At 37.9% G+C, this 12,334-nt stretch overlaps 1 protein-coding gene across 8 annotated transcripts in view; it reads left to right on the forward strand.

Annotated features, from left to right (window-relative positions):
- ptprfa (protein tyrosine phosphatase receptor type Fa) overlaps positions 1-12,334 on the forward strand; it is a 634,875-nt gene that overhangs the window by 393,363 nt on the left and 229,178 nt on the right. For all 8 annotated transcript variants that reach the window (XM_068036905.1, XM_068036906.1, XM_068036908.1 and 5 more), the window contains exon 6: positions 8,118-8,228. In XM_068036905.1, the coding sequence (XP_067893006.1) occupies positions 8,118-8,228 (111 nt within the window). The remainder of the gene's footprint in view (positions 1-8,117; positions 8,229-12,334) is intronic.

Here is a 12,334-nt window from a genome sequence, read left to right on the forward strand (position 1 = left end):
ATATACCTTATTTTACACAAAATGGACACAAAGTATCATTTGTCAGAACCACTTAATCACATGAATAAAATCTGATGAACACGTGTTTCTAATTTAGAGCTGTGCCTGAATCTGGTTCTAGTGTGCAGGAAATGAATGTCTCCAGGAGTACTGACCCTTCCAATTATGAAAGAAAAGCTGATATTCATCAGAAATGCTGCAAAATCTTATGTCTTGGTCACACCAGCATAAAACATACCTCCATGATTTTTACATTCTGATTGACTAATATAGTTATGTCACACTCTGGTTTGCAAGCTATAATCATTTGCTTGACTTACACTTCACAGTTTATGGTCATTTTAATTTTATTAGGGGTGTGGGAAGGGTGGATTCACACACATGGAGTTTGAGTGTTAAAATCAGTTCATTTCCCAGCGTCTCTTAAATTGTCATTGTGCAAAAACATCTGAACTAAGGCAAATTTGTAATCCAAGTAAAACAGTCCTTATATTTGCCCTCTTCAGACAATGGTGGATAATAGTTTTCAAAGAGAGCCAGCATTGATAATCTGCCACTTGGATCAGTAATGTTAAGTTGAAACCGATTGAAATGTTTTCAGATTTTATTTGTTTGTCTGGAATATTCTGCAGTCAATTCGAAATAGACATTTCAGACCATAGTCAGCTTTTAAAAAATATAACGATAATATTGCCTTTGCTAAATTATGGATTTAACATCTTGAGGGTGATTTAAAATCCAGCAATTTAGGTGCATCAGACATTGTAAAACTTGGTATCATGAAAAGGGTGGCAATCTCCTGATCGGTATGTTGATGATTCTGAAATCTTCAGCCTGTGGCAGACTCTTCCGGCTTCACAATAGTCTGACCTTCCTTGGCCTTGCTCCTACTTGTATTTTGCTTCAGCTGACACCACATTTATGTGCTTCCTTGCATCCAAACCTGTTCTGACCCCACCGTTTTCGCACAATTCCTCTTGGCTTCTGAGATCCAACAAAATCTCCAAGTTTCCCTTCTGCTTTCTATTCTGTTCCCTCCCACTGTCCCATTTACAAGCCTTAATCTATATTGAAGAGAAGCAGGATGACGTTCCAGTGCGTGATTATGTTTTCGCATGCATGCGCAAATTAGTCCTGGCAAGAACGTAGGCTGTGCATGCACAGCATCTAACTGACAGCAGGAGACCATTCTGTGCATGTGAGCAGCTGGGAGCACTCTGATGTCAAGGCGCTGGATGCGTTGTCAGGAGTCACTTTGTTAATGAAATGTCATACAGAATAGATAAAGGCTCCTTTACAAATTAAGGCACACAATATTAAAAGGAACGTCATAGAGTGATACAGCACTGAAACAGGCCCTTTGGCCCACCGAGTCTGTGCTGACCAACACCCACCCATTTATATTAATCCTACATTAATCCCATATTCCCAACCAAATCCCCACCATTCTCCTGCCACCTACCTACACTAGGGGCAATTTACAATGGCCAATTTACCTGTCAACCTGCAAATCTTTGGCTGTGGGAGGAAACCGGAGCACCCGGCGGAAACCCACGCGGTCACAGGGAGAACTTGCAAACTCCACACAGGCAATACCCAGAATTGAACCCGGGTCGCTGCAGCTGTGAGGCTGCAGTGCTAACCACTGTGCCACTGTGCCGCGTAACAGCATAGACAGGAAGTTGATTAAAAGACAGGAGGGTGACGGATTTTTTCCAAACTGGAGAGATGTAAACAGTGGTGTGCCCCTAGTTATCAGTTTTGGGACCATTGCTGTCGGCACCCTCCAGTACTTTGATCTGTCGAAATATAAAAATTTATAGACACAAAAACAGTAAGTTTGGTTAACTGTGAAGAAGAGCACTGTATGTGACTTCAGAAGGACTTGGGTTAATACACTGAACAGATAGAAGTCAGTGAAATTTAATGTGGAGAAATGTAAAGTGATACATTTTGGAGGGAGAATAAAGAGAACAAGCTTACACTAACCAGTAAATTTTTTAAAGAGGTGAGGAGATACTTAAGGGTTCAGATATGGAAATCTTTAAAAGTTCAAGAAAAACATATTGGATCCTAGATTTTATAAATAAGATGCAAAAAGGCAATGCAAAACCTATATAAATTATTGATTAGGCCACAGTTAAAATACTGTGGCCAGAAATATAAAGAGTATGGAGAGGGGACAAAAGAGAATTGCTAAATTGGCTTCAGATGCGATCCTTCAGTTAAGAGAAGAGATGTAAAAAATCTAGGTCTCTTTTCATTAGGAGAAGATAAGAGAAGATTTGATCGAGGTGTTCAAAATCACGAAAGCTTTTAATAAGGTAAATAGGGTAAAACTATTTCCACTGCAAGTCACTAATTGGCATAAAGCAGTGATTGTCAAAAGAACAATGGGAGATTTTTTTTTGCAGAGGGTTGTTAGGACATAGAATACTCTGCCACCAACAGTAGTGAAAGCACAATCCATAATAGCTTTTAATTTGGAAGTGGATTGATATTTGAAAAATAGAGTTTTAAAAAGACAAAGGGATAGCATTAAGTGGATAGCTCTTTCAGATTACCCAAGTCCTTCTGAAGTCACATACAGCACTCCTCACAGTTAACCAAACTTGCAGTTTTTGTTTCTGTAAATTTTTATATTACGACAGATCAAAGTACTAGAGGGTGCCGACAGATCATTTAGATATTTATCAAAGCAATGGTCCCAACACTGATAGCTAGGGGCACACCACTGCTTACATCCCTCCATTTTGGAAAAAATCCATTATCCTCCTGTCTTTTAATCAACTTCCTGTCTATGCAGTTACATTCCTTTTAATATTGTGTGCCTTAATTTTGTAAAGGAGCCTATGGTATCCATTCTGTATGGCATTTCATTAAAGGGAATCCAATATAGACTAAGGCTTGTAAGTGGAGTGGGGTGACAGAAGAGAAAGCAGAAGGGAAACTTGGAGATTTTGATGGATCTCCGAAGCCAAGAGGAATTCTGTGAAAATGGTGGAGTCAAAACAGATTCGGATGTGAGGAAGCACATAAATGTGGTGTTAGCTGAAGCAAAATGCAATGAGGGGTAAGGCTAAGGAAGGTCAGACTAGTATGAAGCCAGAAGAGTCTGCCACAGGCTGAAAATTTCAAAATAGTCAACAGGCATTTTTTTTCCATTCTTTCTTGGGCTCTGTTGATTTTTTTAAAGATATGTTGCTTCTAACATTATTTTAACTAGACATTTGAACTGTATCAGATCTCTCCTTCCAATTTGCACAAGTATAGATAATTACTTTCAGCTGCCTTTGTTTACTTGTAGCTTAATGTGATTGAGATAACTCCAGTGTTGGCATGTCTTCACATAGATTAGTGACTTGGTTTGTTTGCACACCCAAAACATGTACAACATTTGTAATCAACTCTGTATGGCCACCAATACACTTTAGCTTCTGGTTTTACCAAATTATAGGATGAACTTCACATACCAATAGCCATCAGCGGCTACTGGATTAAACTGAATATTCATTCTGCGAGGAAGATGTAATTCATTTTTGTATTGCAGTATTGGGCTCAAGCACTACTGCTCTGTCTCCTGGTGACATTAAAGAGTCTAGGCACTGGAACCATTCAACCATCATTTGCACTTTCTTAATAAAATCAAGCATTACTTCAATTAAATCATCCATTTCATTAAATCATTATAAAATATTTCTCATTTGAATTTTAATAAAGGAATTGAAACGTGCTTTACATGAATTAAAACATATTTGTCCTGTTTAAATTAAGCAGAAATAATTTTTAAACGACACTTATATTGATGGAACTGTCAAAATAATAGCCCTAGTCTATTTCTGTGTTGTTAATCAAGTTATTTTAAAATCTAAATAGAATGATGAAACCCGTAACAAAATAAAAATTAAGGATGATAAATTCAATGAATCAGCGGGTTCTTGATATTGGTGTTTTTAATATGTCTAAAAGTCACTAATTCTGTTGTTTTAGAAGTTGCAGTATCCTCGCATGGTACCCTGTGCAGGCTGTATTTATAAATGCACAAAGGAAGTGTGGATCAATTCATAGTATTTGGCCAATCAGTTTCTTCTCTAGACATTTGGATTTGAAATATTTCTCTCATCTGAGAAATTGCACACCTAATCTAATGCCATAGTGTGAGACTTCAGTTGACCATACAAATACTAAACTTTTTATTTTCTTGTTGAGCAGGGATGTGGAAAGAAATGAGAGCTGTGAATTGTTCTCGAATGAGCTGATGACTAGTGTTTGTTGCAGCCATAGCCAAGCAGTGAACACTTTATTTACATGGGGAGGGGGTGAAGTTTCTATTTCCAATGTTTTCTGGTAGTGATGTGGGCCCTAGACATGTTCACTTTTGTATTGTTAACATTTGCATGTGCACCTAAGTTCTAACAAAAAAAAAACCTCAAGGCACTGGAGCAAATAAAATTAATGAATTATAGGATTCAATATTGAGCATCAGCACATCATTTATTACCAGTGCATGCTCAACAAAGCAGTAAAAAGCATTTTGGGTTGATATTGTAGTTAATTTATATCTGATTCTTTCACTTTTAGGATTTCATTTTTAATCCAGCCAAAATGATGGCAAGAAAGTCCCCTTTCTCTACTGGCTACAAAGGTCCTATGTGAAATGAGTTGAGACATTCTTTCCCAGTTCAAGGTTGCTGCATTCACAGCTCAAAGATTGCCTGTATAGGTGCAAATCTGGCAGTCTTTAGGCACAAGATGACTAATTTGGGAAATACAAACATCTCATTGACACAGCTTGGTGATGTTTTTAGCTGCATCCAGCTTTTAACTTGAGAGTACTTGAAGCTGGCCCACAGGTATCAGCAGTGGAAAATACTACCATTACCCAGCACTTGATATCCCTTGATGAGCATAAAATGGTTGATTGAACGGAACTGCTCAATTTGCCCTGTTTGATCTCAGCAGCATCACTTAATGCTTGTACATAATATTTTATATATGTCGAAGAGTGCATGTCTTATGCATTTTTTAAACTATATTAATGCCAGGAGGTGTTTGCCAATGATTTAAACATTTCCAAATAAGTGCCAACATGACACCCAACAGAAAATTGAAAGTAATTTTGTAGTCTTGTTCTGGCTGGGTCAGCAACAACTGAATTATACTTCCTTAAGCCATCATGGTTGTATTCCAGATTTGATCTTTGCTTCTGTTTCTTTTGGGAGGAGTTGATTATTTTTTATATAACTGCAGCTTATGTAGGACACTAGCTTCAGGATACTGCAGCTTCTTTCCAAAACCTTTCAGTCGTTCTAGCTGTTTATATGTATTTTTAAAAGTCCTAATTTGCACTTTAAAATGGAACTGGTCCTGAATCTATACAAATGTAATATTTCTGTATTACCTGTTAGGTCTCTCTCTTTATCTGGTTCTGACCTGCTAAATTTCTGTCTGTTTGAAATATCCTGCATTTTTTCAGTTGTTCTGTGCTGGAGCCTTTTGTCAGCATTCTGTTAGTCAGCACCTCTGCCAATTTAGATCTATAGAATCATGTATTTCATTCCTCTGATGAAACAAAACACTGTTTTAGTTCCAAGACACGTGTACATTTGAACATCTCATTTGCATGACTAGAATTGTGGAATAAGATCCCCCCAAAAAACAGTTAAGACTTGCTAAGCCCAAATGGCAAGATGAATGGGTTCACTGGGAGTTTCTTCTATTCTATAGTCATCTCTATCGAGATTATTTTATCTCCTAAAGCTGCAGTTTCTTTTTTGTTGTATTTTTGAAGTCTAAATAGGACTGATTCAGTGCTCTAGTTTGTAGAATTTACAATATATTGTACTGTATTGTGATTCAAACTTGTCAAATTCCTAGTTTATGGACCCAAATTTGTGCATTTTGTAAAGTGTGTACTCACTTTCATTATTAATTTTTAATGTGCTACTGTGCAGGAGCTAAAGCATTAATAATGCCATTTACTGTGTAACAATTTACATAATTTCTATTTATCTATGGGATAGATGTTAAATCATTAGGAGCTGTATTTGATCCATAACATACTGCACTCCTGTTCTATAGGGTAATGGTTAGATACACGAGCTGTGATCTTTCTGTTGGTCCAAAGTCAACTATGTTCTCAAATGTTAAGTTCATGGTTATTTACCCATGCAAGTTTCAAGAAAGAGGACTGCACACAGTCTAGGCCTGGTTTAGGATTTAAACAAAGCAAACTTGGAAGCTGTATACCTGGGTTTCATATTCGTATCCTTTCCAGCAAAACAAATGGAAAATAATGCATTGCTTTAGCTTTCCTTTCTTTGTACATTTCTCTCTTCCCTATCTCATTGCAAGGTATACAATCAGGTAAAAATCCAAAATGAAAATTTGTTTGCAATACAGCACAAATTGTGGCAAGATTTGATTTTCAGGATTTTAAATAAAGCCTCAAAAAGGATCCTGCAGCTGAGGTGAACCATGAGCATTTCAAAACATCCTAGCTTTCTGATTTGGGGGTTACATGTATAAGCTTATTTCTGAGCCTTGAATACAACCAGTGTAGGTGTACAGACAGTGTGATAAGTTTCTATTAAACCCATTTGTAATATTATTATACAGAAGTCACATTGTTATACTTGTAATATTGTTACACACAAGTCATTTATTAATTATGTTTTTAATATTTTGTTACTTCAGTAGGAGTTTTAAAATTTAAAAAAATTGTAACTGCTAGTGAAGAAGACTTCCCACAACTGACTTGCGTGATCAGCTTTTCCTCACTTGTGGAGTAAATCTAGTACTCCAAAGGCCCTCAGAGTTGTCCCTATATAGCTAGTTGATAAAACATCACAAATGCTCTGTAGGTTGTTAAAATACTTTTATAATTTTGTCTGTGTAAATATAATAAAACTATATAAAATATTGACTGCTTTTGCTAGTGGTAGAATAATTTGATCGCAGGGTTATAACATTGATCTGAAATGTAACCAACTGTAAACGGAATGTTTTTGTGGATTAGATGACTGGTTAATCCCTGTGGACTGATGTTCTAGCCAAATTGCAACATTGCAGTCAGTATTTTCTTTATTATACTCTTGGGCTACATTTTCTTAAAAGTTCAGAAGAAACTAGGCATTCTATTCAGCAAAACAAGCCTAATTTTTTGTGCTATTTGTTTATGCCTATGATGTATTGATGAAATCATTCTGTTTTGTGTAAAACAAATCTGTGGCCACCTGGATCTAAAATGTTTTACTAGTAGATTTTGGCTGTAAAAATTTTTAGGTTCTTGAAGATGTCCACCAACTTCTGTTGTGCATTTTCATTATGTGCAACATTGATGGGAGGCAGAGAAGTACAATTTTCTATACTCACAGGCTGTCTTTACTCGAAGCTTTCTTAAAATAACAACAATAAGTTTGCTATCAAAATTCAGTTATATATTAAGTACAAACTGTTGACTCTGAATTTCTCAATTGCTGGATGCAGCATGTGTGTTACCATGCAGACTTCCTCATTAGCAGGGTAATGAGTATAATGCTTTTCACACATTTTGTGTAATTGCAAGAATTTCTTGCTTATTCAGCATTTAAGGGTTGAAGTACGAGCCATAGCATGTGGTGTTTAAGTGTAGAATAAGGAGTGAAGCACCAAGCATATTATGTTAACAAAAGTTCTTTCATGTTTATTCAGTTAGGTAGGAGTCACTCCAGCATGGAATTGTGAAGCTGGCTCAGGGTTACTGGGGAGAGTAGGTTCCTATTTCAAGATCAGTTCAATTTCATGAATATCTTAATTGGATGTGTTTTTTTTAATCGACCCTTAAACATACTTTATTATTGTCTTCACACTGGTAAAATCATTGTAGATTCAATAGTAATTTTTAAACTGAAGATATTAGCCCAAGGGTAAAATAAAATATCCATGAAATATATATGTTTTTATTTCATTCTTTCACATTTGGAGGGGAGATGGGTGGGGAGACAAAAAGGGAAACCTATGCTTTTTGCATTTGAAGACCATCTTATCCTCGTCTACCACACTAATGTCTTACATTTTCTGTGTCTCAACTCATTGTTGGATCAGAAATAATCAGAGACATATGTGTTTTTATACAGGAGCCTTGCAGATTGAGAACAGTGAAGAGTCAGACCAGGGCAAATATGAATGCGTATCAACTAACAGCGCTGGAACACGTTACTCTGCTCCAGCCAACTTATACGTCAGAGGTAGGAAGTGGGCTTCTTCAACTTGTTCTGCATTTCAGCATGCTGCTACAAATGATTAGTTTGTGTGAGAAATTTTCTGGACTGTTGTGCATTTAAATTAACCCCTTTTTTTTAATTCTAACAATTGCATATTTTATATGTTGTAAATTGAGGCACTGTTTCTATAAATAAAAACACACAATACCAAGCACATCTCTACCCAGCATCTGTAGAATGGTTTGTTTTTTTTGTTCTGAACAACCAGATAATGTTTAAGTATCTAAATCAAAGGTGCAATGTTTCTGCTTTTGTTTTGTGTTCTTTGTTGCTTCTTCTCTCCTGAGGTTTCTGTTTTATCAAAAGAAGATCTGAATGGATACTTTGTCAGGATACCAGCATAATAAGGTCTCCAGACTTAAGTTGGTAATGTAAGTGATGGATAAATTCCATTTAAAGACTATCCCTATCAAAGTGAGTGATTAGTACTTTTGCTAGAGCTTCACTTGTATTGCCATTTTCACCTTTTTCTAATGGGCTGTGTTAACTGAAGATTTTTAATTAGGTGCATTTATTCTTTTTGATATGGACAGAAACTTTTTAATTTAATTTTAAGAATGTGCATCACATGTGCTTTATCATACACTCTATATCTGTGCAACCCTGGAACACAGATAGAAACCTGAGCTTCTAGAGTGTGGGATACAGCAACAGTAAAGACATTGAGGCAGTGATTTTAGTCTCCCTACTGCCGTGTTTCCACATAAAAATGATACAGTAGGGAGCAAAATATGGAGTGTTGGTTCCACCAGTTTGAACTGGTTTCAGAGCTGTCCTGATTGTCTTTGGGGTAGAGTGGTGGAGATTCTAAGTGGCCAAAACTCTCATCTGAAGAGATAGTAACCAAATATATTCATGCCAACTGTGATTGCTTGATATTATTGAGATAATAACATGATTTCCTGACCTTGTTGTATTTACTTTGTACTGTGACGGGGCTTTTGACATTGCACTTCTTTCTTCATAGGGATACCTCTAGGAATCCCACTCAGGGGTGTTGGGGGGAAGGGGCAGCGAGAGGAAGGAGCAAACAGAGCTGCAGTTGAAGAAAGAGCAAATAGAAATTGTTAACACTGTCCCCCCCCAAAAAAAAATTCACCTGTGGGGAACATAAAGGGGGCTTTGCTTTTTCAGAGAGGCAGTGACAAGAGCTGTGACTTCACAGCCAATGAAGTACTTCAGAAGTGGAATCAATGTTGTAATGTAGGGAAACACAGCAGCCCATGTGTGTACAGCAAGGCCCCATAAACAACAAAAGATAAATGACCAGTTAATCTGTGTTAATTATGTTAGTTCAGAGATAAAAGTGTGCAAGAGCACCCTTACTCCATTTCAATAGTGCCCTGGAATCTTGCAAATTTACCCACCAGAGTTTCAGTATAATATCCAAAAGGATGACACTGAAGTGGCAGCCTCGATATGTTCTTAAGTGTCTAGAATGGAGCTTGATTCCACAGCCTTCTGAATCAAGACAATAGTCCTACTAGTGAGCCAAAGTTGACACTAAGCCTTGATGGCTTCAAAGTGTTGGTGTCATGATTGAAGACCCCATACATGTTGACAGTGAATGCTCCCTGGGAGACATTCTAATGGAATGGTAAGGCGGTAGCAGTTTTTGAGAGTTTGAGTGAGTTCAGGTGAACTTGGATGCAATGCTGGCTTTTTTTTTACCTTTACTCTGCTTCTGTGTTAGGTCCTGAGCAGAAATCCACTTTCTCCTGGGCAAATTCTATTTCTTTGCTGGCTTCAAGCCTTTGCTGTGACCTACTTCACTGACACTTTCTTTTAAGACTGAATTCTCTGTTGAACTGCCTCTGTTCCAATCCCTAATCTGATTCTTCTGGCTCAGTTGTTTCCTCTTCAACTGGGGCTTTCACTCTACAGTGAGCTCTTTTTGCTGATTCCCATCCTGCTCTGAATTCTAGTCCCATGCTGCTGAATACTCTGTACTCCATAACCTCTAACTCCATTCGTCTTTCAGAACTACTTAATCCCCTACACTTGACTGGGTTGATCTGGTTTCTCGCACTCTTGCTGCTACTCCTGATCTAGTGTATCTTCAGTACAACTCCCTCATTTGGCATACCAGACTGACAAGTTCAGAGCAGCAGTGAAAACAGAAATGAGAGGCAAAGAAAGAGTAGGAGAAGAGACTGGAAAATACCATAAAGGGGAATCCATAAGGCTTCTATAGACATATATATACACCCACATAATATAAATAGTAAAAGGGTTGTCATAGGAGAGGTGGAGCCAATTAGGGAGTCCGAGAGCATGGCTGAGGTACTAATTTAATTTACCAAGGAAGAAAAGTCACAGTGAAAGTGCAGGTAATTGAGATACTGGATGGGCTAAAAATTGATTAAGAGGAGGTATTGGAAAGGCTGGCTATACTTAAAGTTGATAAGTGACCAGGACCGGAAGGGTTGCATCTGAGGATGCTAAGGTAAGTAAGGACAGAAATTGTGGAGGTACTGGCAATAATCTTCCAATCCTCCTTAGATACGTGGGTGGTGCCAGAGGACTGGAGAATTGCAAATGTTACATCCTTGTTCAAAAAAGGGTGTAAGGATAAAAACCAGCAACTACAGGAAAGTCAGTTTAACCTCAGTGGTGGGAAAGCTTTTAGAAACCCTGTGTCTGCGTGGGTTTTCTCCGGGCGCTCCGGTTTCCTCCCACAGCCAAAAGACTTGCAGGTTGATAGGTAAATTGGATAATTATAAATTGCCCCTAGTATAGGTAGGTGGCAGGGGAATATAGGGACAGCTGAGGATGTGGTAGGAATATGGGATTCGTGTAGGATTAGTATAAATGGGTGGTTAATGGTCGGCACAGACTTGGTAGGCCAAAGGGCCTGTTTCAGTGCTGTATCTCTAAATCAAATCAAATCAAACGATAATCTGGGACAAAATTAACAGTCACTTGGACAAATTTGGATTAATTAAGGAAAGCCAGCATGGATTTGTTAAAGGCAAATCATGTTTAAATGATTTGATTGAGTTTTTTGGTGAGGTAACAGAGAGAGTTGATGAGTGTAATGGGTTGATGTAGTATATATGGAATTCCAAAAGGTGTGCCACATAATAGGCATGTCAGCAAATTGAGGCCCATGGAATAAAAGGGACAGTGGCATCATGGATACAAGGTTGGGAGAATAGCAGGAAACAGAGAGTAGTGGTAACGGTTGTTTTTTGGACTGGAGGAAAGTATACAGTGGTGTCCTGCAGGGGTTGGTACTAGGACCGCTGCTTCTCTTGATCTTTATTAATGCCTAGACTTGGATCTAAAGGACACAATTTCAAAATTTGTAAATGACACAAAACTTGGAAGCATTGTTAACTGTGAGGAGGACAGTAAAAGACTTCAAGATGACATAGAAGGCTGGTGCAGTGAGTGGACTCATGGCATATGAAATTGAATACAGAAAAATGTGAAGTGGTACATTTTGTTAGGAAGAATGAGGAGAGGCAACATAAGCTGCAAGGAGTTTATGATGAACCTTTATAAGACATTGGTTTGGCCTCAACTGGGAGTACTATGTTCAATTCTGGGCACCACACTTTAGGAAAGATGTGAAAGCTTTAGAAGGAGTACAGAAAAGATTTATGAGAATGGTTCCAGGGATGAGGGACTTTAGTTAAGAGGATAAATTGGAGAAGCTGGGGTTGTTCTCCTTGGAAAAGAAGGTTGAGAAGAAATTTGACATAGATGTTCAAAATCATGTAAGGTCTAGACAGTAGATAGAATCTGTTGCCTTTGGAGGAGGGGTTAAGAACCAGAGGACACAGATTTAAGATGATTGGTAAAAGAACCAAAGGTGACATGAGAAAAAAAATTTTTACACAGCGAGCGGTTAGGATCTGGAATGTACTGAGGAGTTGGAGGAGGTAGTGCAATTGTGGCTTTCAAGAGGGAATTGGAGAAGCACCTGAAGATAAAACATTTGCAGGGAAATGGTGAGGTAGTGAGACTAGCTGAATTGCTCTTACTAAGACCCAGCGTGAATGGGCTGAATGGCCTCCTTCTGTGCTGTAACCATTCTATGATCTACACTGATCCTGTGGATTTAC

Source organism: Heterodontus francisci, chromosome 8, assembly GCF_036365525.1.
Source record: "Heterodontus francisci isolate sHetFra1 chromosome 8, sHetFra1.hap1, whole genome shotgun sequence".
Classification (NCBI taxonomy): domain Eukaryota; kingdom Metazoa; phylum Chordata; class Chondrichthyes; order Heterodontiformes; family Heterodontidae; genus Heterodontus; species Heterodontus francisci.